The sequence below is a fragment of the Trichosurus vulpecula genome, chromosome 5 (assembly GCF_011100635.1).
Source record: "Trichosurus vulpecula isolate mTriVul1 chromosome 5, mTriVul1.pri, whole genome shotgun sequence".
Taxonomy (NCBI): domain Eukaryota; kingdom Metazoa; phylum Chordata; class Mammalia; order Diprotodontia; family Phalangeridae; genus Trichosurus; species Trichosurus vulpecula.
Window position 1 is genome coordinate 137,015,082 of NC_050577.1, and position 12,500 is coordinate 137,027,581.

The 12,500-nt window shown below is 32.9% G+C and overlaps 1 protein-coding gene across 1 annotated transcript in view; it reads right to left on the reverse strand.

The window, feature by feature from the left end:
• FOXP2 (forkhead box P2) overlaps positions 1-12,500 on the reverse strand; it is a 698,983-nt gene that overhangs the window by 51,516 nt on the left and 634,967 nt on the right. Inside the window, exons 9-11 of the mRNA XM_036759264.1 lie at positions 12,497-12,500; positions 3,931-4,144; positions 2,004-2,108 (exon numbers count right to left, since the gene is read on the reverse strand). The exon at positions 12,497-12,500 is cut by the window's right edge and continues 165 nt beyond it. Of these exons, the coding sequence (XP_036615159.1) occupies positions 2,004-2,108; positions 3,931-4,144; positions 12,497-12,500 (323 nt within the window). The remainder of the gene's footprint in view (positions 1-2,003; positions 2,109-3,930; positions 4,145-12,496) is intronic.

Consider the following 12,500-nt stretch of genomic DNA (forward strand, 5'->3'; position numbering starts at 1 on the left):
GGACAGTTTACTTGCATTAACTGTACTAATATAGGTTATCACACTGCTTCAAGTCAGGGAACCTAAAATATTATAACAAAGAAAGGACTAGGAGCAAGGCCTTATAAACTGCAGCCATTAGTTCTGTCATCCTATAAAGTTAATGGATTGGAAAAAAATGGTCAGTCTATGGACTAAAAGTTGAAATTTAATTGAAAGGAAATGTTTTTTAATTGTAATGGGGTTTTCATTGGCATGAACATGAAAAAAGTTGAATGAATGCTAATATGAGGGTGCATACTGATTGATGTATGTTACTAGCAATATAAAACATGTAAATATAGGAGATATACAACAATCCTTCAACTTTTCCAAGTACAGTAATTTTAAAAAGAAAATCAAATCACAGGAAAGATACACATTTTCTCTCAAAGCTTTCCTTTGGATTCTGCCAGAAGGAAAAATACAGGGTGCTGAAATAAACGATGAGTGGGATGTTTCTATGATGCTCTGTCTCATTTCAATGTGACTTAGGAAAGCAGTAGTGAAATTTTTCAAAATGGTTAGTTTGATTGGGATTTTTAACAGGAAATATGATTAGATGAATTTCAAAATACTTGCCAAAGAATTAGAAGCCCTATAGTTTGGAAGTATGAAAGTATTTATAAAAACCACTTTCTGCACATATCAACATTTTAGAAGTGTAGCCTATTTATGCTTATGCTTAGAACAAGAAATTCTATTTGATACTGAATTACGTTTTGTTATTTACACAAAACATCTCTTTCTAAACAAATCACAAATCAAGATCATTTTGATGTAACAGCACTGAGATATTTTAAAATGAAAGACATTCTTTTCCCAAAGAATGTCTTTTATAAAGAGTGACAAAGAAATTATCTAGATTTAGAAGCCTTGATAACTCCTTTTTATCCTAATATCTCAAAGAGGAGGAAAGAGTTAAAAAAAATTGCCTAGCTCAAGCCTTACTGTACTTCAATTCTAAAGTTATTATGATGCTGAGCGCTTGTGGCTTGTTGTTAAGGTGCTCCTGCTCTATACCCTGTAGTCTACCATTTGTAAACACATCTTTTTGATGTTTCTGCCAACATCCTGGCAACAAAGCAGTGCAATTTCAAATGAGCTAATTAACTTAATTGTTGATGAAGCATGAAACAGTTCATTCACCCTGTTAGCTGCACCATGACAACATAAGAGACTCAGCCTGTGAAGTTACTCATCTCCATAAGCTTATCTGTAGCTTTCCATGTAGATCTTCTGGATGCTAAAAATGGACATTTAAAAAAGCTCTCCAAAAATGTCCCACACCATATAATAATAACCATTTAAGTTTTTTTTTAAATAAAAATCACAATGTGTGAAAATTCAATATTAAAAAATATTTTGATCTTAAGTAACCAGAGAGTCTGAAAATCTACTGCCCAAATTCTACCTTTTTAATGTGTCAGCAACAAGTAGAACCTTTAACATAAGCCTGTTGTTTCTTCATTCAGCTAGTCAGCTTGATTAATTGCCTAATTTGTAATTGTAGCTCTGTGAATTTGAAATGATGTCATCACATGTATGATGCACCAGGAGATTGCAGGATACCCAAAGAAGGTTTAACAAAAGGAAAATGAAATCTATTGCTGTAATTCCCCCATATGAAAACCTATAGACTTTGCTGAAAACATATATAACATTTGTAAAATTTTTTCATGGAATTCCTATGAAAAATTTGAAAATTAAAAGGAAAGCATTTCACATGAATTGCATCTTATTCTAAATTAATGACTTGTTATTTAGAGGTAAATGGAACGAAAATATTCCTTCGAAAACCCCAGAAGTTTTGAATATGAAGTAGAGGATGATGATTTTGACTCTCTGCTAATGGCCATGATTTCCGTTAGTTGAGAAAATATACATAATTTGTGGAATTCTTAATAGTGAAACTTTACTTTCTACCTTTGTTTTTCTTTAACTTTTAGCAAACAACCTACCCAAGGAAGAAAAAAGAAACCTACTTTAAAAACTGTCCAAAATCTTCACAAATGCTTTCACAGCCAGGCCATTTGCAAACTCCATGACCATAGAGCGTATGAGAGGCCCCAGTCTCCTCATGTGACGAGCTGTAGCAAAAGAAACAGCGTCAGATTCATCTCAGAAGCCATAATCGTTGGAGGCTGCTAGCGCCTGTCAGGTTACGATCAGTGACAAACAGGTCAAAACAGGTCAATTCAGCTCAGAGTAGTCAGAAAAATTTAATCGTTCTATTGAATAGTTCAACTGCCAAGGGTAGATGATGTTCCAATTAGAGAAGAAATAGAGCCAAAGATGACTGTTAATAAAGGATGAAAACTAAGATGACTGTATAATACCATATGCTAATTCTGCCATATGACCTTATTGTAACATTTTACCTATAAATAAAAAAAATATATATTCAGTTGTAGTCAAGTTGACACACACACAGATGCAGAAACACATATTTAAGTAATACAAATGTTACTATAAAATATTTGGTACATTCTACTACAAGGAGATAGGCACTTTGTAGATAATTTAAAGTGTTTCATATTATGTGTGTTTATCTCCTAAATCTATTAGTTACAAATGGTTTTTTAAAAATTGATTCCATTTTGGAACAGAGCATATTATCTTTATATGATCACAAAGGACTTTTTCATCATCAAGAATATCAAGTATAGATCCTAGAGAAATGACCTAACTTCCCTATGGCATAATCATCAAATTAATCTCAATTAAAACAACAGCATGAAAGCATTCAGGTGCATGCCATCTTATAAAAACTGTTCAGGAAAAAAAAATGCTGGATAGTCAAAGAACAACTTGAGATAGTCACAATATATAATTTATTACTAAAAATTAAATGTCCTATTTCTGTGGGTAGAAAATTGTTTATGATGACAAATTTGTTACACCTGTCCTTATAACATTAAATATCAGATTATTCTCAATCTAGTCTAACTACTAAATATCTTTATTGTTGGCATAATAGAAATGTCAGCTATTTATTTTGCTAAGAAATTTAAAAATTCTATATTACAGCTAGAAAAAAAGATTTTAAGGTCAAACAACATATAAATTGACATTTTAAAATAAGTCTTAAAAGTAACTTGATATAACCTATACATATATATAAAAGCTAACAGAAGTTGATAGAACTATATGTATTACCTAACACCATGATTGTTTCTATAGAACCACAATAAAGTAGAAAGTTGAGAAATTATCCATTAACAGTAATCAGCTCTAGTAACATCCTCTTGAAAACATTTTTCTCTCACAGGAATTTTTTTTCATGGTCAAATTATTCACATAATGGTTTTAACTCCATATTAAAGTGTTTACATGGTTTTCATTGTAATTATAGGCAGATTATTTTCTTATAAATCATGTCTTAATTTACATACACAAAACCTATTTCCACAAAAATATTCCTAATGCATCTATATTAAAATTATTTGTTTCATATATACTTTTTTAGAACTGTCCAACTATTTTTAAACTTACAGAACCCTATATAACCATGGGTATACATAATTACACTAGTTTAAATTTGTATGTGTATGTATGGTATGAACATACATAACGCACATGGTTACAAATTTCTCACAGCAAAGAATATTAAACTGACCCATAGTACTTCAGTCTTAAAATTCCTTTAGAAAGAAATCATGATTTACAGTTAATTCAATTTTTTTTTCTGTAGACACAACACCTACCTGCAACATCTTGCCTGTAGGTATTTTACCTTCATGTTTTTTAAAAGAAAGAAAAATAGTTTACACAATTCATTGGGGTTTGTATTTATTTCTTCCCACTGCACAGTTTGGCATTAAGAAACTAATTTTTATTTCTAGTTTTACCAGAGGAAAAAAACTAAAGCTTTGTGATAGATAAGCACAGTAGAAATCCCATCAGAATTACCTGTCTCGCCTTGCATTTAGAACTGAAGACTGTCCATTCACTATAGAATGATGAGTTATTGGTGGTGATGCTTTGGAAGTGGTGGAGGAGGTAGTAGAGGAGGAATTGTTAGTAGTGAGGTCCAGCCCTCCATGTTTAATGCCATTGTCTTCCATACTGTGAACTCCAGTCACTTCTTTCCATAACTGCTGAATCTCAGCAGGACTTAAGCCAGCTATAAAAAGAAGGAGAGCCCCACTAATATAACAAAATAAAAGTTTCATATGATGAGCTCAATGTTATTAATGGATTAATGTCAACAGTAAAGGTGATGCTTACTTCCCTGTACAGTCGATAAGTTTAAAAATCATCTTACCCCATCAGTACGCAGTAAATCTAATTGCTTTTCTCTTATTCCTAGTATTTTTTGTTGAAGACCATCAGTTTTAAGATACTTAAGATTGTTTTTATGGCATGACTAAGAGTCAAAAAAGAAGGAAGTTTGGTTCAAAAAGTCATTATTAAATATTCATAAAAGATTCTGATTACTGTCACTAATACTGGAATTTCAAAAAGAGATGAACTAGGAGTGACTCCTTAATCCGAAATGAAAGGGGAAAGAAAAATGGAGATCACAATTATAACCTGGGCATTGTTTTTCTTTTCAGATTAAAATACACACCCACACTAACTAAATTGAAAATTCTTAGCACTCTTATTTGGGTTCAAGTGTCCATCTGCAAGGAATGCAGATAGATATACATGCAGTAAAATACACCTAATTTTTTATATAGATTAAGACAAACTATTTTGCTACAAAGCTGACATCAAGGAGAGCCCAACCCTCCCTTCTTCCCAAGGTTGCCCCAGCCAGAGCTGGCAATAAGAATGACTCCTCTTTCCCTTCCCTGCTCCAGACACCCTCACCCCTCAAACTTTCTACCAATATCTTCCCCTTCTGGCTCAATTGACTCTCATCCCCACACTTGCCAGAGGAAAACCAGAATATCCTCTTCACTCCAACCCTGGATCCACTCCTCGCTTTCCAATTGTGGTGAGCTGCTCCCATGAGATCTATACTTCATATATCTTAAGGACTCAAAGGCTCTGCCATCTGTACTATTTTGGTATATCTAAGACCTCCAGAATATGCTATTCACCCTGCCCCTGACCTTACCTACACGTGTTGTTTTCCCTTAAGAGTCCTTCAGAGAAAGGGCTATTTTTTATACTTGTCTCTTCCTTGTTTAGCACTGGGCTTGGTATAAAGTAAGAATATGTAAAATTATGTTTTCAATGACTAATTCAGAAGGTGATTTGATCAAACAACTTATGTAGGATTTGAAATGAGGAAAAGGTTCATTCTACAGGCAATGAAATGAACACAAAGGCAAAATTAGAATATGGCTGTGTCTATACGTGTAGGACTAGTCTAGCTATGACTTTTGGACCAACTGATCAGCAGAATCTGCCTATCCTAATGTTGTGTATATGATGTTACAATGAAGGTTATCACTGGAATGGTTTTGTCACCTTGAATAGAGATAACATGATCTGAAACTTTTGAAGAACAGAAATTTCAGGTTTCCAAAGGTCTTTAAAAAACAAAGAATGAATTTCCACATGATCCTAGGAAAAAAAATCCTAATTATCAATGCTAAAAAAATTACAACTGAAGACTACAAAACAATGTGAAAATATGATATTGATATTATATGTGACTACTTGTCCAGTATGCATATGATCTATGAAGAGGTAGATTGAGACAATTATTCAGATAGCACAAAAAATCCACTTTGATCTCACATCCAGCTGATATGCAGTAAAACTTTTGAATTATGTGACTATAATCTTGACTGCCTGCTTTCTTCTTTTTGACTAATGCAAGCAATTGCAATCTAAGTAATGAAATTTTAATATACTTAAAAGGAAAATTGCATAATAATCCAAATTCTCAAAACTTGTAACAGTCAATTTCTACTACTGATGATTATTTTCTTAAATTTTAGAAATGGCAGAATAATTATGAGAACAGTAATAACTGTTAGATTTTAGTGAAACATATTAATGTGGATAGGCTAAAAATCTGAGCAATGGCCCATCACTGTTAGATATTCTGAGCATCTAGCACAGTGCTTTGTATATAGTCATTGTTTAAGAAATGGTTGTTGTATAAGTGAATGAATGAAATCTAAAGAAACTGATGCAGCTTAATAGCCTGATAACAAGACATGGGGAAAAGGGTGCTTGAGATAATGTAACTCCTGTCTATGCACACAGATATTTACTCTATTATGTTATCTTAATATCTGTCTTTCTGGTGTTGAAGTAAATATGTTTACTCAAATTAAGAAGCTTCTGACACCATATACAGCACAGCTAGATATACACATATATGTATATATAATATTTATATGAGTCATATTTATTCTATATTCATGTGATTTACTACAGCTTCCCATAATCAACACCACACTTAATTTCACATAATTAATTAAGCTACAATTAAAACTGACATACATTATTCACACCCACCTGGGTCCCAAGTATGGAAGTTATATGGCCATCAGGTACAAACAATCTAAGGACACTGTTTACTGAATAAGGTCAATAGCTAATAAATGATAAGTGGTAGTAATACAATTAACACGTGCTAGACTTTTCATTATTTCCAATTTAAATTTATTGGGTAATAACTGCTCACGTCTTAGTTAAATGGTTGTAAGTCACTCTTAGGGACTACACAAGTTACTAATGTTAATAAACTCAGGTCTTGTTCTGAAAGTAGATGAAAAGCTTAGAGGTGGTTTCCACTTACCTTTCAAAGGTAGTGGGTTTCTACTTTAAATTCTATTACAAATTAGTCTTGATTACTCTATGCTTTTCATAGTATGCTGCCAAAGTGCTATGGATAGGTTCTCTCTCTAGAATTTGATAAATCAGTGATTGAATCAAGCCTAATCTTGTTTAATAATGGGTAGAAAGGGTCTCTCATATGTAGTAGGTAAAGGGAAGAGAGGACTATAAATGACCTCAAGCATTGTTACCTAAACCTTCCATTGAGATGTGATGTTTGTGAGTAAAAAGTTAAGGCAAAATGAATATTTTTGACTGTTAATTGAAATTAGTGAACATCACACATGATTTTTACCAATTAATCTATATTATTGCATTTCACAAGGTTTCAATGGGTAGACATAGAAGGATGAAAGGAACTACAGAATTAATTTAACTAATTTTTCTCAAGGACAGGAGTTTACCTAATCAGTCTTAGAAAGATAACTGTTTTTTAAAAGTATACATGGCAAGTGATTTTACTCAGTTATATATCTGAATCCATTTAGAATATAGATAATAATACTTAGTGTCGTAAAAATTTTGGCTACGATTTACATATATTTCTTTGTATTCTTTTGTCAATGAAGAAGAAGAAGAATTTAATTTTTATCACAATCCTTGATGGTTTTGATGACCACTTGGAGAGCTCTTCCTTGGGTTAAGTAATTTTTGATTTATTTGTCTACATTACCAGCATGATCAATTAAAAGTACTTTTTTTTTTTTCAAAAATAATTCTAAGAGAATTACTCATTGATTCTTTCATGTAACATTACAGATATAACGTAATATCATAATATGGTCACTAATTCAGACTCCACTAATTCAGATTTTAAATGATGATGATAATAACTGACGATTATATGGTACTTTGGGGTTTACAAAGCACTTTACATACATTATCTCATCTGATAAGTTGATTCAGACATGGTATATGTAATCACAGAGTATTAGAACTGGAAGAAACCTCAGACATTATCTAGTTCAACCCTTTCATTTTAGAGATGAGGAAACTGGGATCCAGAGAAGTGAAATGATTCTCTGAAACAATTTCCAGTATCTTTCTTAAAAGGGTGGTCTTATCTAAAATTGTTAGTTTTTTTAGACAAACAAAACCTTTTATTTTCCGTTTCTGAGTCCAGTAATTATACAAAACTTGGACTTCTTATACATACATAATGAATCACAATGCTTTTTATTAGCTGTCGTTACTTTGTTTATCTGATCATGTAAGTTCTTTTGAATAAGTACCTTATTTGGAGATCATAAAACTGCATTTCTTTAAATGTATGCCACTGCATAAACTTTTTGCTGCTGGACTGGCCTCCATCCCATTCTTTTTGAATTAGTGTATTTTTACCTTATTATTTGATCTTCTGCAACTCAGTACATCTTGAATTTATATTCAGTTTGAAGACCACTAATCCTATGCCCCACCCCATTTATATACCTCTGTAGAGTATTGAGAGGTATTATCAAAGCAATGTAGTATTCAATAATTTTCTTTTTGTTTGTTTGTCAACAATTCAACTTTAAGGCCAATTCTTCGTCATGCTAGCTGAAAACATTATTACCTATAAGCCTGCTCTATCTCTATCTGATAAGCCAAGTCATTAACGAAATAAATTATTTTTCCTTTAAAAAAAGTAGAAAGAACATGGGAATCAAGAGACCTGTCCAAGACGTCCCCCTGACTAGTTTTTAATTCTAGGGGAGATGCTTCTTTAAATAAGGCTATTAAACTGGATTATTTCCAAGGGCCTTTTCTGGTGGTAACATTTTTTCAGTTTAGGAAACGAAAGTTGTTTTTCCCATAATGACTTGTGTATTTAATAGATTAGATATTTTACTTGTGTTATCAAGATGAAATTTACATTCAGTAATACACACACACACACACACACACACACACACACACACAAAATTCCATCATCTGATCTGATTTCAAAAGCCTATTACATTGTTTAAAGAATTCATGTTAGTTTCCTCTCATACTCCTAGCTAACACATCTGGGCTATACATATTCTGACCATGTCAAGGTAATAATCATTTAAAAATCAGAACATTAAGAAGACATTTTAAGTATGTTATTTCTTTCTGATCTCTTTAATTTATATTTAGTAATCTTTTCACCCTTTAGATTACCATCATCATCATAGCTTTCATATAGAATTTTTAAAAAATACTCGCTCTACATATCCAAAATATACGTATGTGTACATACATATATAGTCTGTGCCTGTGTGTGAATATGGATATATGTGTGTACATATACATATATATGCATATGTAATTTGATCATAACATGGGAATATGTCCATGCCTCAACAAGAATTTCTAACCTAAACAGAGGGTATATCCAGAGTGAACTAAACGGCTTTAGATTCTTTGATAGCAAGAGGCAGCATGGGGTAGTGGATAGAGGGTTGGTCTTGGAACCATGAACACTTGGGTTTGAGTCCTGCTTCTGACACATCTATTGCAAGTATGACCATAAATTAGCTTTTCATTGCTTCAGTCGGCTATCTAAGACTGTGAGTTCCAGAGAAGAGCTCTCTACGTTGATGAAATGACAGGTCTGAGTATCCACACACACACAAAAAATTGCTGGCTTACAACTACAACCTAAAAATAATGCACTGAGCCATCATTCTACAAAGCTTTAGAGTGTGTATGCTCTATGTATATATACAAAACATACAAACAAGATAACTGAGTAATCAGCGTGGCAGTGAACTTTAGTTTTTCAGTATAGAAATGAAAAGTTCTCCTATAAGATAAGAAGTATCATCTTCAAATGTTTTAAGCCATAATGAAAAATCATGGCCAAGTATGAATACTTGCATTATAATATGACAATTATCAATTGTCTTATTATCAACCAAAATAATTTATTAAAAATGTATTAATTCTATACTGTGTGTCCAGGCAAAACAAAGTAGGGAATTAATAATACACAGAAAATGCTAAATTACTTAGGTAATTGAGGGAAAAGTGGTCTTTTGGATTTGGGAGTAATCTAATTTCTTTACTGTGTGTGAGGGGGAGAGAAAAGAAGGGAGGGGGGAGAGAGGGAGGGAGAGAAAGACAGAAAGAGAGAGAGAGAATGTGTGTGTATTTTTTTTAAAAGACAGCGGTAAGAATAAATGCTGATGATTCTTCTTTGTAATTCCAGGATGGCAGCCTACCAGTTAAAAAAAATACAGATTTCATATTTAAAGACAAAAATCTTATGTTTTTATGCTGTATTTATGTAAAACTAGCAGTCAGAAGAGCAGTAAAATGTTTTAATTAGCCCAGTTCATTATAGCTAATATATTTGAGGCAACCTGAACTAGATTTCTTTTCTCTGAGTTACATGGTGCACCTAGCATTAAGACAATCCATGGTGAAGGAAGTCAACAAGGTATTTTGGTCCTTCCTATTTGATCATTAGAACAAGTGACGTTGATCTAGCACAGGTAAAATACGTCAATTATTTCATCTTGTCTTATTCAAAATGTAAGATTTTGTGTGACTAGCTATGGTTTGTTTTTGAATTAAGCACATTTATCATACCTTCCACCCTTGTGAATTTCATTACTGTTAGTATTTAGTGGAAATGGGGAAAAAGGGGGGAGGTAAAATCAGTTTTATTGTAATTACAGAGGTGAACTAAAACCAAGAGTAAGCCGTAAGATAACTGCATTCTTATTTTACAAGAACACAGTAAACCTGGAAGGGTCCTCAGAAGTCATCTTCAGCATTCTTACTAAACAGATAAGGGAACTGAGTCCTATAGAGGGCAAGGGATTTACTTAAGATCACACAGGGAGCAAATGGAAGAGCTAGGCTTTGAATCCAATGCTAGTTCTATGACACACTGCTGCTTTCCTAAGAAGTTTAAAGTTTTCCAAACTCAATTATAAATATATACAGATACAATGAGCTGGATAATGAAGGCAAAAAAAAAATCTGCCTTAGTATGAGTTACTGGTTCTACAAATATGTCTGAGAAACATGTCACAGGATAATATGATCATTAGATTTAAAACTGGAAGAGACCTATCATCTAGCCTAATCTCACCATTTAAAAGTTAAGGAAACTGAGGAGGCCTTGAGAGGTTTAATGACTTGCTTAACATCGCAGAGATAGCCAATAGATAAACTAGGATTTGAAGGTCCTTTAACTGCAGATCCAGTATTCTTTCAATAATACCTTAGCATCACTGTACCATCTATCTTGAGTAGTGGTCCTTTTCTCTCCTTGGATCCTCCTCTTTTCCTAAGTTAAGATTTTTTAAAAACCCACCTCTTTTGGTTGTTCTTATATTCCTTGCCAGCATCAGTTTATTCTGAGCTTTACATGCACTTTTTAACAGCCCAAATTGAAAGTGGGATGTGTAACCTTTGACAGATTAGCTGGTGGACTGGAGGACTGTAGAGTGAAGTTCTGTGTTGATCCTTAGGGTGATGGTTAGGTTCTACTTAGGAGGAGGGGCCTATGACACAACTCTGCCAGTATGTAGGATAGTTTTCAGATCTAAAGCAATTACAATTGTCTGACAAAAAGTTTAAATAAGAGGAAGTATAAGCCCATTTCCCCTCCTGCCTTCTGCTGGAGTTGTCCCTCATACAACTATTCTAGCTTCAGGCTAGTTTCCTAGAGGGTGGAGTCTGACTCTGAACACCTGAACAGGCATATGCCGACATTTTTACAGAATCAGTATTCGGGGGCATTTGAGTCACCAAACCATTAAGCAATTATTGTGTGTAAAGTTCTATGTTTAGATTCAGCAAATGCAAAGACAAAAACAGAACAGTCTCTGTCTTCAAGGAACCTTTGGTTCTTTCTACTGAATAATTAAATGTCTTTAGGCTGCCATTTTGTTTTGGCCACTTGGACTTTTTCTCTGTTTAAATCAGAAAGAGCTTCTTCAAGATGTCAAACAGTCTTATTGTGTAAAGCATGTCAGGACTTTATATTGGACATTAGATGTAGGGAGGGAGAAGAATGTTATATATTTTTTTAAAATGCTGACACTGGATTCTAATGTAAAAAATCAGGTTTAAGTTTCTCAAAATAAGGATCTAAAAACTTTTCTAAATGTAAGGGTTAAGAATAACAACTTTATGTAACTGAAAATAACTCATGTTTATCTAGCATTTTGGAGTCTAGCTATGTTATGGTGATGGAAATACAAAAATAAAGGTAACAGCAAATTCAATGTATAGGTAACAGTGAATGATATAGTTATATAGCTTCAAAATGGTAATATTGGGCAAAGCATGACTAAAAATAACTTGGAATAGCAAGAAGACTAGAAAAATAAGGTAGTGTTTCCTTGTAGTTTAAAAGGGAATTTTAGTTTGAAGATTAAGCATTTGCTGTTGCTTTTTTTTAGAGCAGTTGTCCTCCATGGATTCTGTTGGTTCACTTATGTTAAATGTTTTGAGGACAAACTGAATTAAATTAGTTCTTGATATAATCCTTCAGCGTAAATCAATCATGCTTGAATTGTGTTGTTCTTATAATTTTCCATCCATAAGACCAGTAAATATGTAATTTAAAATCTAACAACACTCTTATAAACAGTTTTCCCCTTTACAATCACCATGTAAAATTTCCCAGCCTTAAACTAAAAATTGGTATCATGAAAATATTAATGATAACAGTTTAATAACAAATATCAAGTCTTAAGGGTAAAAAGAGACATCATGGTAGGGTAGAGAGTGTAGGATTGGAACTGAGATGGTCAGATGTATGTACCTTG